Source organism: Gorilla gorilla, chromosome 13, assembly GCF_029281585.2.
Source record: "Gorilla gorilla gorilla isolate KB3781 chromosome 13, NHGRI_mGorGor1-v2.1_pri, whole genome shotgun sequence".
Classification (NCBI taxonomy): domain Eukaryota; kingdom Metazoa; phylum Chordata; class Mammalia; order Primates; family Hominidae; genus Gorilla; species Gorilla gorilla.
The window spans coordinates 37,470,013-37,486,461 of NC_073237.2; the positions used below are offsets into that span (position 1 = coordinate 37,470,013).

Below are 16,449 nucleotides of genomic sequence, written 5' to 3' on the forward strand. Positions count from 1 at the left end.
AAATATTAGCCGGGCGTGGTGGCGGGCGTAGTCCCAGCTACTCCGGAGGCTGAGGCAGGAGAAAGGCGTGAACCCAGGAGGCGGAGGTTGCAGTTAGCGGAGATCGCGCCACTGCACTCCAGCCTGGGCGACTGAGCAAGACTCCATCTCAAAAAAAAAAAAAAAAAAAATGCAAACAAAGCATGTGTTGGACTAAAATGATTTCTCTGTTTCTACACTCTATGTCCAGTACTACTTTTCTGACTTTTCTTAGCATTACTCATAATCAGTCCTTGGACTGCTTCTATCCTTTCTACAGTCATGCATCTTTATAACTCCAACTATGTGTACGGCTCACTAATCAATGTCTACAGTTCTGCCCTTTCAACTGGGCACCAATTTTGAGTTTTCAATTGTTTATCTGAAATTACCATTCAGATATCTCATTTGAATATGTTCACATCAATGTTCCTGACCCCACTAGCTCCCTGATTCTAATTCCTTGCCATTTTGAACTCTATGTACAAAGCAAAAGAATTTCAAATGGAAAAAGGAATTTCATGAAATGACTCTTTGAAAAGGAAGATGGTGTATGATCAAAATGGTTTTTCCACAAGAAAACGAGTACAATAAACATCTCTTTCCGGTGGAAAAGATATTACTCTAGGTTTCCTGCTAACTTTGAGAAAATGTACAACATACAAAAATTTCACCCAATTTTCTTTGCCACCGTTTTACTGTGGTGAAAAAAAACTTACCATTATATTATTACCAGTGGGATTAAGAGGCGGGCATTAGCAACAAATATACCACTAACTTCGGGGTTATTCAATCAAAGATTCACATAATTTCCAGTTATTCACACAGAGAGGCAGCCTGGCCTTCGGATCCAGAATGATTAGCGATACAAACTAGTGCTGACAAAGTTAGCGGCTGCATAATCTTGCCACCTTACTTAACCCCTCAGGATTTCATCTTCTGTAAAACAGAAGGGTGCCATCTACCTTGCAGAGCTGTTGTGAAGACGATAAGTATTAACTTTAAAACATCTGCTTCTAATTATTATTACTATCGTTATCCTCCCTAAGCCAACCATTTTCACACAGGTGAATAAGTGGAAAGTTGCTAACTGCCCGCACTGTGATCAACAGACAGAAATAAGTCCCTTCCACTGTAAGAGGCAGAAATCTATTGCTTTGACTAAAATCCTTCAGCCCATCGTGGTCCTTCCCTCTGCTCTGTGCTTGGCGGGTCTCCTGCGGGGGGTCGGGGAGGGGTCGGGCTGTTGGAGGAGGTCTGTTCGCACCCTTCGCTCGACTAGAATTGGTACATGCCTGGCCTGGCTACAGGCCCGACGGTAACAGTTAGCTAAGACCCAGAGTTTGAATTTGTTTTGTTTGGAGCGGATCAGCATCTCCAAGGCAAGAGAACAGACGTGGGAGGGAGGGAGGAAGAGATGGGACCCGGGGTTTCTCACCTCCGCCGGCGCGGAAGGAGGGCAGTTGCCCGGCTCGCGGGTGCCTTAACTTCTTTCTGAGGCCCACGCGCAGTTTTCTTCGGCTCTCAGGCCTACCCACCAACTGCCGTGCGCCGCGGCGTATCCCGGCAACAGGGGCGGGATAGCGGAGGCTCCTCATCCTGAGTGACCAATCCTCCGCCTCAGCCCTTGGTTACACGCGGAGCTCTCGCGAGAATTGAGGACGTGTTTGTTTCTTCACCACGCTTCACTGCTTTTTGGAAAAAGTGGAAAACAGCGGGGCGGCTAGAAAACAAACATTTTATGTGAATGTTTGATTTTCTTGATAATCAGAGCAACCTCCGTGTGCCTTACTTGAAGTAACTCTAGCGAGTTTTGCTGTGTCCCTATGTAACCTCACGTCGGCTAACGTTGTTAACAGGTTACATTTCAAGTTATTAAGTGGTAGGCAGCATTGTGCAATTTTCTAAACTCCTAATTTGTGGTAGTTTTCCTTCCTATTAGGACGGCATAGCGTACACAACGCATCATGAAGTATGGATGCGATTCTGGCACCAACTGTTCCGTTCCTCCTTTCACCAGAAGCTTTGCGTCTTTAAGCTTCCTTTCATTAGAATTTCGATCCAAGTTTGTGGGGAAGACTGAATTCAATGGAAAGTGTCCTTTTTTTTTTTTTTTAATTTAAGAACTACTTCACCTCAAATCCCACTTCTCTAATAAAATAACTTTTACTGTATGTTTCCTTCCAATCTTCATTGATACAGCTTAAATGTGATTGCATATGTATTGGGATTTTAACATTATTTTACACATTATTTCCAACTTGCCTGCCTTCAGGAGTTAAAAATCAATACAGTACAAAATGAGATAATGTCATGTGGCTGAATTCTCCCTTAGTTTGTGAAACATTTTCATGTAATTATCTCATTTGAGCTCACCCTATTTGCAGTGGCCATTTGTCATCCTTTTGGCAGAGTTTCTCCCTTACCCTGCCCCCAACACCCTTACAGGAACTGAAAGTGACAGATACTGGCTTTCCTAGTCTTCCTTATTACTGGGACATGAGTATTATTGCTTGCTAGACTCTCCAATCTAATTTGGTGGACTCAACTCAAACTTGAATGACAACCAGAAGCAGGACTTCAGAGAGTCTGTTGAAGTAAGGGTGACAGCCACAGTAACTACATCGTTTCCGAGACTGCAATGTTCTATCACCAGCAACCAATGTCCAGCATCAGCGTGTTGTTGCAAGCTGCAGTGTTAGGTACTCAGAGGCTTTATTGGGAGGAGAACCTCTAGCTTGTTTCTTCAGCTTCTGGGAGAGTCTGTGAGCTTCTTAATGTCCTTTAATAAATTCATTTTCAGCTTTTATATCATTTATAGATGATTTCTGTTTCTTGCACTTAAGGACCCTGACAGATATTAACAGTTGAAATTGGCAGGACAGATACTATTATCCAAGCTTTAAAGAGATTAAATAATTTGCTTAAGCTCATTTAGGTAGTAAGTATTGATCCCTGTCCCCATTTCTTTTTCATGATGAAAAAGGAATAGAGAATAGGAATACATCTCACTTATTTGCCTCTGAGCTTCCTTAGAGTAGGCACCATATCTTATTTGACTTCGGATCATTATGTATTAGGTTCTGTTGCTTTTAAGGTTATATCAAATTGGAATTAGGTTATATCAAGTTGTAATTTGGTTAGTAATTACGTTATGTCAAATTTTAAGTTTATTGTAAGACTACTTGTGTTTTAAGTTCCTTTCTGTCTCTAGTCCTTTTCACTGCAATTCTCTCTTCCTGGAATCTTTGTCCCTCTGCTTTTCACTGTCCAAAGTCCTGTTCATCATTCAGGTCTTAACCCAAATGTCTTTTATTAGAGAGGTCTTCTCTGCCAGTCCATACTAGATTAGTGCTCCAACTCCTTCTGGCCCCCCACCTCATTATATGTCCTCAGTGCACCCTTTACTATTCCTATCTGTTAAAAGGTAAACTTTGGCACATTAAAATTTTAAAGAGCTTATTTGAACAGACAGCAATTCATGAATTAGGCAGCTCCAAATCATAAGTGGTTTGAGGCTCCCCCAGAGGTAGTTGAAAGCTTTCAGAGAGTAAATGCAGAGCACAGCAAAGAAATTATTTGATTGGTTAAAGTTTGAGCAGTTGCCTTATTTGGACTGTTCTTGTGGGAAGTTCAAGATGATATAACTGATGACTAGTTGGCCACTTGTGATTCCGTTTTAAGTTTCAGTTTCCTCATGTAGGAACTCAGTGCATCAGAGTGACTTCAGTCTAATGGCCTCCAATTTAATTATTTTAACAGTACATATCACTCATTATAACTTGCAGTTATATATTTATTTTTGTTGTCAAAGATAACAAACCCTGACAGTAGGGACACATTTTTATCCATAATTTACTACTGCAATAGGGAAAATAGTCCAATGTGAAAGGAATTCAACCTTGATTTGTACAGCAGTGACTGGATGTTTTAAAGGGAGAATGAGGGAGTAGGGAAGGGAGCAAGTGGGTACTCAGTAGAGTCAAGGGCAATAAGGCCTAATGAAGAGGATACCACTTGGTACTGAATATGGCCAGTTATGCTTATGTAGCCCAGGGTGCACAGAAGAAAAATGTTAACAAAATAACTCAAAAATGTCTTTGTAGGATGTTTGTAGGTTTTTTAAGAAAATAAACTTTTTGGCCAGGTGTGGTGGCTCATGCCTCTAATCCCAACACTTTGGGAGGACAAGGCAGGAGGGTCACTAAGGCCAGGAGTTCAAGACCGGCCTGGGCAACATAGTGAGACCCCCCTACAAAAAATGAAAACAAAAATGAATCTTAAAAAAGAAAAGAAACTTTGAGGAGTGACATCATTAAGTTATTCTACTGTAAAATAGAGAAAAGTTAGTGAACTTACTAGTGAATATGTACATCAACTGAAATAAGATTTTGGATACACTGGTAGGAGTGTCTATTGAAAGAAGATGGCTATAGAAATCCAAATGCACATGTCCTTTGACCCAGTAACTCCACTTCTAGGAAGTGAGCATATATTCACACTGAATTTATACATATAAATGACATATGCTGATGTCCAAGGTTATTTATTTGAGCAGTGTTTGTTACAGAGAAAGATTAGGAAAAAAATCAAACAACACTGAATTAATAATGCTACAGTCATAAAATCACATAAAATTTGGCCATCTATAAAAAAGAATGCTCCTTGTATACTGATATTGCAGAGGCTGACTAGGAACCCCAGAGTTAGTATAAAAATATTATTTTAACCTGAAGGCATTTGATGAAGGGGGAAAAAAGCCTTCTCAGAGAGTTCCTTATCTGACTGAAAGCAAAATTTCTGGGGAATGATGCTACCATAAATACCCTAACTTATGGCCCGGAAGAACACCACTCCTAACTGTATAGATGAACGTGAACACAAACTTTCTTATTTGTTCTCCTAAAAGTCAATGTTTCTATTTTTTTCCCTGTAAAAGCTGTTTCTCCCCCACCATTTTCCCTACTAAGTTAGTTATATAAGCCTTTAACTTTAATCATTTGACTAGTCAGCTGCTGCTTTTGTTGGCTGTTTTATGCATAAGAAATTGATATTTTTCTCCTGTTAGTCTGTCCTTTTTCAGTTTAACTCATAGGCCCTTGAATAGTGAACATGACAGGGTAGAGGAAAAGCTTTCTTCTTCCCATACAATATGGAGAGTTTTCCAAGATATATAAAGTAAGGTGAGTAAGTATTCAATGTTAACATTTTCTTGCATCTGTATAAACAATCTTTGGGAAGAACACAAGAAACTGATAAGCCTCCAGAGAGGAAAACTGGGTGGTTAGGGTTTGAAAATGTGCATCCTTTACGTCTCCTTTAAACCAAGGAATGCATTATTATTACTTTTTAAAAATAAACTTTCAGCCAGGCACAGTGGCTCACGCCTGTAATCCCAGCACTTTGGGAGGCCTAGGCAGGCGGATCACCTGAGGTCAAGAGTTCGAGACCAGCCTGGCCAACATGGTGAAACCCCGTCTCTACTAAAAATACAAAAATTAGCCGGGCATGGTGACAGACGCCTGTAATCCCAGCTACTCGGGAGGCTGAAGCAGGAGAATTGCTTGAACCCTAGAGGCAGAGGCTGCAGTGAGCCAAGATCGCGCCATTGCACTCCAGCTTGCGGACAAGAGTAAGACTTCGTCTCAAAAAAAAGAAAAAAGTTAAAAAAAATTAAACTTTCAATAAGGGGACGATAAAAATCATAATGAATATTCACATTAGCCATCTTTTAATGAATTATGCAATTATCTAGATAATATTTCAAAGCATATGAAAACAAAGGAAAAAGTGTCCTTAAATGTTTAACAAAAAAACTCACTAAAAGCCAAGAAAAAAGCTTACTAAATGTATTGGCACTAGAAGAATGTTTTTCTCCTCTTTGGGCACCAAAAGCTTGAAAACAATTATCTTTTGGGAAATTGAAATGTATTAGCTTTGAAACATTTTCTATAATGTTCCACAGTACTGGCAAGACAAATGTGATTTAGAAGCTGATAACCATCCTTAAAGATGAAGTTCATATTTCACTTGTTTTTTTTTTTTTGAGAGAGTCTTGCTGTTTCACCCAGGCTGGAGTGGAGTGGAGCTATCTAGGCTCACTGCAACCTCTGCCTCCCAGGTTCAAGTGATTCTCTTGCCTCAGGCTCCCGAGTAGCTGAGACTACAGGCGCATGCCACCACGCCCGGCTAATTTTTTGTATTTTAGTAGAGACGGGGTTTCACTGTGTTGCCCAGGCTGGTTGTGAACTCCTGAGTTCAGGCAATCCACCCGCCTCAGTCTCCCAAAGTGGCAGTATTACAGGCGTGAGCCATTGCACCCAGCCCATATTTCACATTTTATGGGTTTTTTTCTTATATATATGCACTTTGTTTTTTCAACATTCCCCTTATGGGGGACATATTTGTAGCCTCAATTTTCTAAGATCTGTACATGTAAAATTTCTATCATTTTCCAATGCATTTTAATATTTTATTTCATGTATGTATTGTGCTATACTAGCCCAAAGTTTTGGCACCAGAGTCTATGTGTCGAATTCTAGTTAAAAAAAAAATGCTAAACAATATTCTGTCACCATCACTTTCACACACAAGCCAAATACCATCCCTGTTACAATTCCTTTCTTTAGTTTGCCTGGGTTTTCCTACTAAGTTGCCAGCCCTCAACCATATTGACCCCAACTTCATTCCTGTATAATCTGCATTAATGCTGTTCTTCAGTGCATTGAGGGCTTTTAAAATTAAATTTTAATGAAAACATCATATTGAGAACATAAACTGTGATGTTTACCTCAATTTACACAAACTGTGATGTTTAGTCCAGCTACCCAACTATTCCATGCATTTTCTCTGAGAGAACTACTGTCATTACGGACATTTTTCCTTCATGCCTTCAGGCATATGGGAGGGGGATCCAGAATTGTTATTTGTATGCAGACAGTTGAAATAAACGATTTGTTTTAAACCTTTGAACTGCTAAACACATAAAAACATTATAATTATTTTTAAAGTATCAAGAACCCAATTTAGTGTTCATAGAATTTTGGTCCCAGCTGCACTATGTTCTAGTTATGTGACATTAAAATAGTTATTTCAGTTATTCATTAATTCATAAAGGTAACCAATAACATCTACTGAGCATTAACCTCCTATCAATCTGTTAAAAGACAACACACATTAAAGTATTAAACAGTTCAGTTGAGCAGACAGTGATTCATGAATTGGGCAGCACCAAACCACAAAAATGTCCTACTCCTTCTAGGGGCACTTAAACTACCTTTGCAGAATTATAACTAATGAGAGAAATCTAACATGACTGACTCCATTTTGCTTAAAACCTCACAGGCTAAACTAGTTTTTTGTTGTTGTCGTTTTATTGTTAGTTTGTTTTTTGCTTATTCTAGTGTGGAGGCTAAAATAACTATGCCAGGAATTTGGTTTATAGTTAAACTTTGTGGCAAAGAAAAGTGACCCCCCACCCCAACTCCTTGTATGGAGATTGAATCTACATTCATAAGACAAGATTAGAATTATGGTAGAGGCTTGAACTTTGCTAAAGAATAGACATGCTCAAACAATAACTTGGCATTGTTTGATTAGCTTGCTTTTCTTTCTTTTTTTTTTTTTTTTTGAGACAGAGTCTTGCTCTTTTGCCAGGCTGGAGTGCAGTGGCGCAATCTCGGCTCACTGCAACCTTCCCCTCCCAGGTTCAAGTGATTCTCCTGCCTCAGCCTCCTGAGTAGCTGGGACTACACGCGCGTGCCACCACACCCGGCTAACTTTTTGTATTTTTAGTAGAGACAAGGTTTCACCGTGTTAGCCAGGATGGTCTCGATCTCCTGACCTCGTGATCCACCTGCCTTGGCCTCCCAAAGTGCTGGGATTACAGGCGTGAGCCACCTCACCCAGCCTAATTAGCTTGCTTTTCTATAGAGCCTCCTGCCCTGGAGTCACATAACCAGAGGTCACAAGATTTGTAACTTCGCCAACTACTTCTATAGATAACATCACTATTGTGAAACCTAATTAACTGGTCTTTGAGATATTTTTCAAATTTAGCATTTTGGCAGACCAACAGACACAACCTGGACCTGTGAACCCCACTCCTCAGAAATGACTCAGGTTCATGAAGATAGTTCTGACACACCTGTGATTCATCCCTGACCCAACCAATTAGCATTTCCCATTTCCTAGCCTCCTGCCCACCAACCGATCCTTTAAAAACCTAGTCTCTACATTCCTGGAGGTGGATTTGAGAAATATCTCCCATCCTCCTCATTGGCTGGCCCTGTGATTATACATCTTTCCCTGCTGCAACATTTGTAGTTCTCAGTGCATTGGTTTTTCGGAAGGCAGCAGGCAATTACACAGGGAAATGTGTAATTTCACATTTCCTTGTGTAAAAGAACACGGGGCAATTACAGCATGAGGGGAAAACTTTTATAAGGGGTTGGTGGAAGCAAGACTAACAAAATATACTTACTTGATTGGTTAAAGTGGAAAGTCCTTAGTTAGAGGTTTGTCTGTTTCTGTTAGTTAAGCTTAAGTTTCATTTTACTGTTTACATTGAGTTGGGCTCCAGAGCTGGAGCTATCTCAACCTAATGGCCTCCAAATTAACATTTTTTAAACAAGGCAAATTCTTCATGTGTGAAATGAGAATAATGATACTATCTACCTTGCAGGGTTATTGTGAGAACTAAATGAGAGACTGTGAAAATTGGTAAACTGAATACTATACAAAGTTGAAAAACATTTCCTATTATATAGGAGGCAGTAAATTAGATGGTTAAGATTCATGTAAAATAAAGGTCTTGCTACTAATAAAATGTAGTCCGGTAGAAAAGACAGACATAAAAGAATATATTAGAATGCAGTAAATACTATAGTGACAACAGATAAAACTGCATTGGTTCCCCAGAGGAACTAGAAAAAAACAGAAGATAAACTCGTGTTGAACTATGACAGATGGAGAAAGTGGAATTCTAAGTTTAAAAAAAAAATGCATGTACAAAGAGCATAGAGACATGGAGAGCATACAGCATAATGTTTTCAGGGAATGGTGACAAATTCGAAATGTCTAGAGTAAGAGAGATAACAGAGGGAGATGAATCTAGTAAAACAGATTAGGGAGACTGTGTGAAAGGCCCTATGTAATGCTGTACTATAAGAATGGAAAGCCGGCCAGGCGTGGTGGCTCACGCTTATAATCCAGCACTTTGGAAGGCAGAGGAGGGCAGATTATGAGGTCAAGAGATTGAGACTATTCTGGCCAACATGGTGAAACTCGTTTCTACTAAAAACACAAAATTTAGCTGGGCATGGTGGCGCGCTCCTGTAGTCCCAGCTACTAGGGAGGCTGAGGCAGGAATCGCTTGAACCCGGGAGGCGAGGGTTGCAGTGAGCCGAGATCGCGCCACTGCACTCAGCCTGGCAGCAGAGCGACACTCCGTCTCAAAAAAAAAAAAAAAAAAAAAAAAAAAAAAAGAATGGAAAGCCATCACAGGTTGTCAAACAGAGAAAAAACAATTAAGTGTATATTTCAGAAAGATAATTATATTTTAATGTGTAGGATTGGCTGGAGAGAAGGGGTAGAAAGGCTAGAGAAATGTTGAAATAATTTAAGTAGCACTAATTGGTAGAGATTTCTAACAGATAGCTAGAAATACAGATCTAGAGTTTGGAGAAGACAATATGGGAATACAGCTCTAGAAATAAGCAAAGTAGTAAATAATCCACCCAGGGAGGGGATATGATAGCAAAGAAGAATCAAAAGTCAGCATTTCAAGAATGATCTCCCAAACCAGGGGAAAAGTGATTCCAAACCTAGAGTAGGAGTTTTAGGAAGGGAGAAGTCAGAAAAGTGTGAATTGGGCTTAGCAATTTAGAAAGGTTAGTGGAAAAGTGTAGTTGGATGCGAGAGAATAGCGGATGGGAAGGAAACAAAGTAAGGAGACAGGTCATGTTTACCCTGGCACTCAATAAGGTCTGATAATGACTAGCAAGTAGCACCACGGGTGGGTGGGCGGGGGGGTTGTTCAAAATACGTATCTCAGCTCTAACCCAGACCTACTGAATCAGAATCTACATTTTAACAAGCCGCCAGAGAAAAGTGGTTATACCTTTAAAAAATTGACTTGGACCACCGTATTTATTTGCTAAATTTGACAACAGAGAGGAGGAGATTCAGATAACTTGAAACGGAGGAATAGTTCAATGATTAATAGTTCCCAATTTGGCCTCAAGCTTTCTCGTTTTAATTGAAAAACAAGGTTAACTTGCAAAAACCTCGAGATTCTCAGGGAAAAGCAGTGAGGATGACCTAACAGTAGACATCAAACAACCTCACTCAGCCATTCCGCCATGCCCAGCGCGAAGGACTCAGGTTTAAAATATCCGGATTCGGCGCGCCGGATGTCCACGCCAGCTGGCGCGGCATTATGGGGATTGTAGTCCCGGCCCGCGTCCCGATTTACCACAAACTGTTGGGCCTGGAGTCGGAAGAGACCCGGGTTTGGGAAGGACCCCCGGGTCAGGCGTCCTGGTGGAAAGGCGGGCCTCTTTCTGTCTTCCTCGGCAGGGAGTCCAGAGCCCTGCAGGAAAGCCAGCTCAGCTCTGCATCGGCTTCGGCGGTTGGGACGCACACACTCTGCGTCATGGAGGGCTGAGGCCGATGATGAATTCCGGAGTGCCTGTCAGGCTTGCTGTGTCACTCGGCCCGCTCGGCGCGCCCCTTCCCAGCCGCCCTTCCGTACCGGCTCTCGGGCTCTTCCGGTCTCCGGCCGCCCCTTACCTGCAGGCTCTTCTCCCGCCGCGGCCCGGCGCTCTCCGAGTCGCCCCTGCGGACTGGTCTCGCACAGTGCCTGGGCACCGGGCGCCAGACAGACACTGGCCATGACGAGCGGCGCCACCAGGTACCGGCTGAGCTGCTCGCTCCGGGGCCACGAGCTGGACGTACGGGGCCTGGTGTGCTGCGCCTATCCGCCGGGAGCCTTTGTGTCCGTGTCCCGAGACCGCACCACCCGCCTCTGGGCCCCAGACAGGTGAGCGCTGGGAGTCGGGTTGCCCCGGCTGTGTTGCACGCTTCCCGGAGAGTGGAAGGAGAGTGACCCTTCCCTGTCAGTCCTGCCGTCTCTCTCTCCCCCGAGCCTTCCCTCTGCTCTCCGCTCCCTTCCAATTCTCAGACTACTAGAACTCTGTGTAAGAAACCATCGGGATTTAAGTGGAAAGAGCACAGGGTTGGGGGACCAAAGACCTGCCTTGTTGTGCTAACTTGACCACAGACGAGTCTCCTACCTTTTGGGCCTTCAGTTTTTGGACGATGATCTCCCAAGTTTCTTTTAGACTTGAAAATTTACTGATTCCAGTTGCACCCTCCGAAGTGAGGTAGTTTGAAGGCATCTGAAATGTCCTCTTTTTTTTTTCGAAGAAGATGCTCTGTAGTCTTCTCTAAAATTTAATTTTTGAAGACTTTAGTTCTCAAAAATTGCATTGGTGAATCCTCTTCTCGTCCAGGTTACAATTTTAGTCTGTGGTCTGTGCTGGTCTTGAGGGAGTGAAACCTCTCGGATGTTTTGTTTCTGTGCATGTGCTGTTTCTTGAGGAGAAGGAGCATCCATTGCCTTCAAAGGATTTATCAGAAGGGTTCACGAACCAAAAAAAAAAAAGAAGAAAAAGGTTAGGAATCAGTCCTGATCGAGGTCACGGGTTCAGCCCTGATTTGGCTGGTTGTAACAGGATATTTAAGACCTAGAAGACAGATTGCAGTTCAGAGAAAGAAAAATTGAGGTTAGTTATTTTGTTATTTAGTAGGTCTCCCACTGTTAGAGATTTCAGAATTTGAGTCACCATCCATAAATTCAGTTGATAACTGTTGAGTGCCTCCTCTTTGTTTGGGATACTGGAGAGGAATAAAGACAGACAAGTTGCCAGTGTTTCTGGAGCTTTCTTACAGTCTGATGGGGAAGATAGATTAAAAAACAAGCCAATAAATAATTAAAAACTGGCATGTGAAGAAAACATACAGTTAATTAGGTGGAGAGAGGTATTAAAGGAAGCCTCTCTGAGGAGTTGTTTGTTTAAAGCTGACATTTGAAGCATGAGATGGATGGAGCTGGTCGTGGAAGAGCAAATAGGGAGGATTGAATTGGAAGAGCATTCCAGGCAGCTGGAGGAGCAAACAGGAGGGAATTAGCTGTGAGGTGAGGGCAGGTTTTGAGGCTGGCAAGAGCCAGGTTATGGAGTTTGCAGATGGAAGCCTTCAAATAGTTTCAAGCAGGAAGCAACATGATCTGATTTCCGTGTTGAGAAGTTTCTGCTAGCTGATGGTAGAGAATAGATTGGGAAGGGATAAGTGTAGAATTGGGTTTGCTTGGAGGCTTTTGAAGTAGTGTAATCAACACAAGATGGTCCACTAGACTAGGGATAGTATAGAGCAAATTCCTGTATTGAATTCAATGAGATGATCTCTAAAGATCTAACTCAAAAATTCTATAATATCCAAAACTACTTAGTAATACTAATATGGAACTTTTTGTTTGAGTACAGTTATTAAGTTTTTGCCTTTAAAATTGAATCCAGTAGAAGCATAAGCCCAGTAGAATATAACCATTGCAGTAAGGAGTATAATCAAGGATGCCTGTTTTAATAATGGAATCCTGTCATTAAACTTTTGGGACTGTACTAGTTTGACAAGAGTTTAATCACTGGAGTGGTTGTGTTTACCAGGAACTTGAAGAACTTTGGGCTGAACTGATTCTCTATTTGAAAAGTGATTTTGTTGTTCATTGAACTATTGATTTTTTTTTTTTTTTTTTTTTTTTTTTTTTGAGACAGAGTTTCGCTCTTGTTGCCCAGGCTGGAGTGCAGTGGCACAATCTTGGCTCACTGCAACCTCCGCCTCCGGGGTTCAAGCGATTCCCTTGCCTCAGCCTCCCAAGAAGCTGTGATTACAGGCATGTGCCACCATGCCCGGCTAATTTTGTATTTTTAGTAGAGATGGGGTTTCTCCATGTTGGTCAGGCTGATCTTGAACTCCCGACCTCAGGTGATCTGCCCGCCTTGGCCTCCCACTGTTGGGATTACAGGCGTGAGCCACCACCCCTGGCCGAACTCATGATTTTTTTGTTTTTCTTTTTCAAAATTCATTCCTGTATGTATTTATCTTAACACTGATGAAGAACTTGCATTTTGCCACAGTGTGTGTTAGTGCGTAGTGAGATAAGATTATTTAGTCTCTCATATCCTGCTGGTTAGGTTAGCAAGCTTGTCCATCCTGTGGCCCATGGGTGGCTGTAAGAGTGGCCCAACACAAATTTCATAAACTTTCTTAAAACATTATGAGGCTTTTTTTGTGATTTTTTAAAAATGCTCATCAGCTATTGTAATTATTAGTGTATTTTATGCGTGGCCAAAGACAATTTTTCTTCCAGTGTGGCCCAGGAAAGTCAAAAGATTGGATACCCCAGGGTTAGAGTGTTTCATAGTCATTAGGTGATTAAGCTCTTATTGATGCCAACTGAAGTGTCTCAACCATACGTTTAATGTTGTAAAAGTGTCCTCAAGTCTGACATATTGACAATTTTTATTTCATGATACATGTCTTCTCTTTTGTGTTGCTGTAGCAGAATACCACAGACTGGGTAATTTATAAAGAAAAGAAATTTATTTTTCGTAGTTCTGGATGCTGGGAAGTCCATTATCAAGGTATCGGCATCTTGAGAGGGCCTCTTTGCTGCTGTATCATCCTATGGTGGAAGGGCAGGAGAGCACACAGCAAGAGGCACAGAGGGGCCAAACTTGCTTTTGTAACAAAGCCACTCTCTAACCCAGTCCCGCAATAATGACATTAATCTATTCATGGGGGCAGAACCCTCTTGATCTAATCACCTCTTAAAGGTCCTACTTCTCAACATGGTTGCATTGAAGGTTAAGTTTCCAGCACATGAACTTTGGGGGACACGTTCAGGCCATAATAGAATATTTGTGTGATTTTGTTTTTTTGACACAGGGTCTTGCTTTGTTGCCCAGGCTGGAATGCAATGGCATGATCACTGCCTCGTTGCAGCCTCGACCTTCTGGGCTCAAACAATCCTCCCACCTCAGCCTCTTAAGTAACTGGGACTGCAGGCAAGAACCACTGTGCCCAGCTAATTTTTATTTATTTATTTTTGTAGAGATGAGGGTCTTACTAGATTGCCCAGGCTGGTCTCAAACTCCTGGGCTTAAGCAATCCTCCTGCCTCAGCCTTCCAAAGTGTTGGGATTAAAGGTGTGAACCACCACTCCCAGCTCATAACAGCGTATTAATAGAGTTAATGAAATGCTATAAATGTTTGGAGTGAAGTCATAAATGAAATTTGCTTTCCCATGTAGCCAAGTGGTAAATGAAATTTACCACTGTAAATTTGAATCAGTACCACTGATTCAACTTCAAATTCTTTGTTCATTACTGAATTGCCTCTTACCAAATCTGACCTGGTCTGTCTACGTCTGAAGCAAATGAATTTACCACTGCTTTCCATGTATATTGTTGCTAAGGTTCTAGATCAGGGTAGTAAATGTAGGGATGGACTGGGAATAATGGGGAAAGTTAGTTCTAGGGAGGCAGAAATAGTTCTATTTTAGAGTAGACTAAACCAGGTACCTAGTCTTTCACAAAAGCCCTTTGAAAACCCAGAAAGTCTTTGGACCTTCAGAGTGGAGACATATCTGTTGGTTGGGCATTGAACTGAGCCAGCAACATGCCATTGTTTCAGACTACTTCAGGTCTCTATAAGCTAGCTTCAAGCTAAATTAAATTTCCCAAGTCTGTCGTTGACTTCTGGGTGGGGAGAGATGAGTGAGATAGGACTTCAGCAGCTTTGCCTTTATATTGCCTTGCCTTTTGAAAAACGACCCATGCTTGAAGACACATCTTCAGATATAGGATCTGATTATATTAATCTATATTAATAGATTTTTTAGTTGTAATCTATTAGTTCCTACTGTAGAATATGAGAATTTAGCTCTCTTTCTGCCTTCCACTCACCCCATCACATATGCATCTTTTTCTGTGCCTTTTTTTTTTCTTTGAGACGAGTCTCGCTCTGTCCCCCAGGCCGGAGTGCAGTGGCGCTGTCTCGGCTCACTGCAAGCCCCGCCTCCCGGGTTGACGCCATTCTGCCTTAGCCTCCCGAGTAGCTGGGACTTTAGGCGCCCGCCACGGCGCCCGGCTAATTTTTTGTATTTTTAGTAGAGACGGGGTTTCACAGTGTTAGCCAGGATGGTCTGGATCTCCTGACCTCGTGATCCGCCCGCCTTGGCCTCCCAAAGTGCTCGGATTACAGGCGTGAGCCACCATGCCTGGCCTCTGTGCTCTGACTCTTATAATTTAAGCTGTGGAATAATCTATGATAACTCTTCCTCAACAATTTTATGATCTGCATGTGGCTAATAATTGTTTTATTTTGGTTTTCATTTGCTTAGCTTACTATGTATTTGTCACTGAGTCAACTTCAAATTCTTTGTTCGTTACCGAATCACCTCTTAAGGCATTTAGATACATTGGATATTTTACAATTTCCTCTCCTGACAATGCAAACTTTCTGACCTGGTCTGTCTACCTCTGATGCACAACTAATCCTGGGATTTCCCTTCATTGTTGTTTCCAAAACAACTTTTTTGAACCTCATATGTTGGATTTTTATTGTCAGTATCCTTTAGCTTTCTCTTGGTTGGTTTTCTTCCTTGTTGCCTTATTGGAACATAACCTCTAAGAGCTTCCTGAAATGTAGTGCATCAGTAATAAATGTTTTAAGACCTTGCAAGTCTGCAAGTTATTTTATTTTGCCTTGTTACTGGCATGATAATTTGAATGGTTGTAGCATTCTAATTTTAAAATAATTTTCTTTCAGAATTGTGATGGAATCCATTGTATTTCATCTTCTAGTGTTACTGTTGAGAAGTCTGAAGCCATTCTGATTTCTGAACTATTTTTTTTTTTTTCTTTCTGGAAGCAGTCTACTTCTATCCATTGTTCCAGGCCATTGGCGGGCCCTTTTAATATGAAAACTCATGTCCATAAATTCCGGGAAATGTTCTTCAATTAATTCTTTGGCTGCTTTCTCTTTATTTTTTCTGTCTTCTTTTTTCTGGAACTGTTTTTATTCAGATATTGAACTTGCTTTCTAAATTTCTCTCTTATTTTTTTTTCTTGGCTGTAATCTCTAGCAGGTTGCCTTGACTTTGTGAAATTATGTCCTTGTTTCATGGTTGCAATATCTTATACCTCTAAGGATGATAATGACAATTTAAAAAAATGTTTTAAGGTATTTTCTCCTTAATGGTCTGTTTTCCTCCATATTGGTTTTTTTCTCATCTCTATTTGTTTTGATCACTGTATTTCATGCTGGAGGCTTTCCCCAGATGTCTGGTAATCTTTATTGTGTGCTCAG

The 16,449-nt window shown here is 41.3% G+C and overlaps 2 protein-coding genes across 6 annotated transcripts in view; one reads left to right on the forward strand and one right to left on the reverse strand.

Moving 5' to 3' along the window:
* The window catches only part of IFT74 (intraflagellar transport 74), a 114,255-nt gene extending 103,312 nt beyond the window's left edge, over positions 1-10,943 (reverse strand). The window contains exon 1 of one of the 4 annotated variants that reach the window (XM_063696313.1): positions 10,810-10,943. The gene's annotated coding sequence lies outside the window, so the exon portion shown is untranslated. Of the gene's footprint in view, positions 1-1,456; positions 1,742-10,492; positions 10,634-10,809 lie in introns of those variants that run through there. The other 3 variants (XM_019034014.4, XM_019034013.4, XM_055350820.2) reach the window with 3 other exon arrangements.
* PLAA (phospholipase A2 activating protein) overlaps positions 10,499-16,449 on the forward strand; it is a 42,142-nt gene continuing 36,191 nt past the window's right edge. Inside the window, exon 1 of one of the 2 annotated variants that reach the window (XM_031014571.2) lies at positions 10,499-11,059. In XM_031014571.2, the coding sequence (XP_030870431.1) occupies positions 10,911-11,059 (149 nt within the window). In that variant the 5' untranslated portion in view covers positions 10,499-10,910. The remainder of the gene's footprint in view (positions 11,060-16,449) is intronic. The other variant, XM_055350818.2, reaches the window with a different exon arrangement.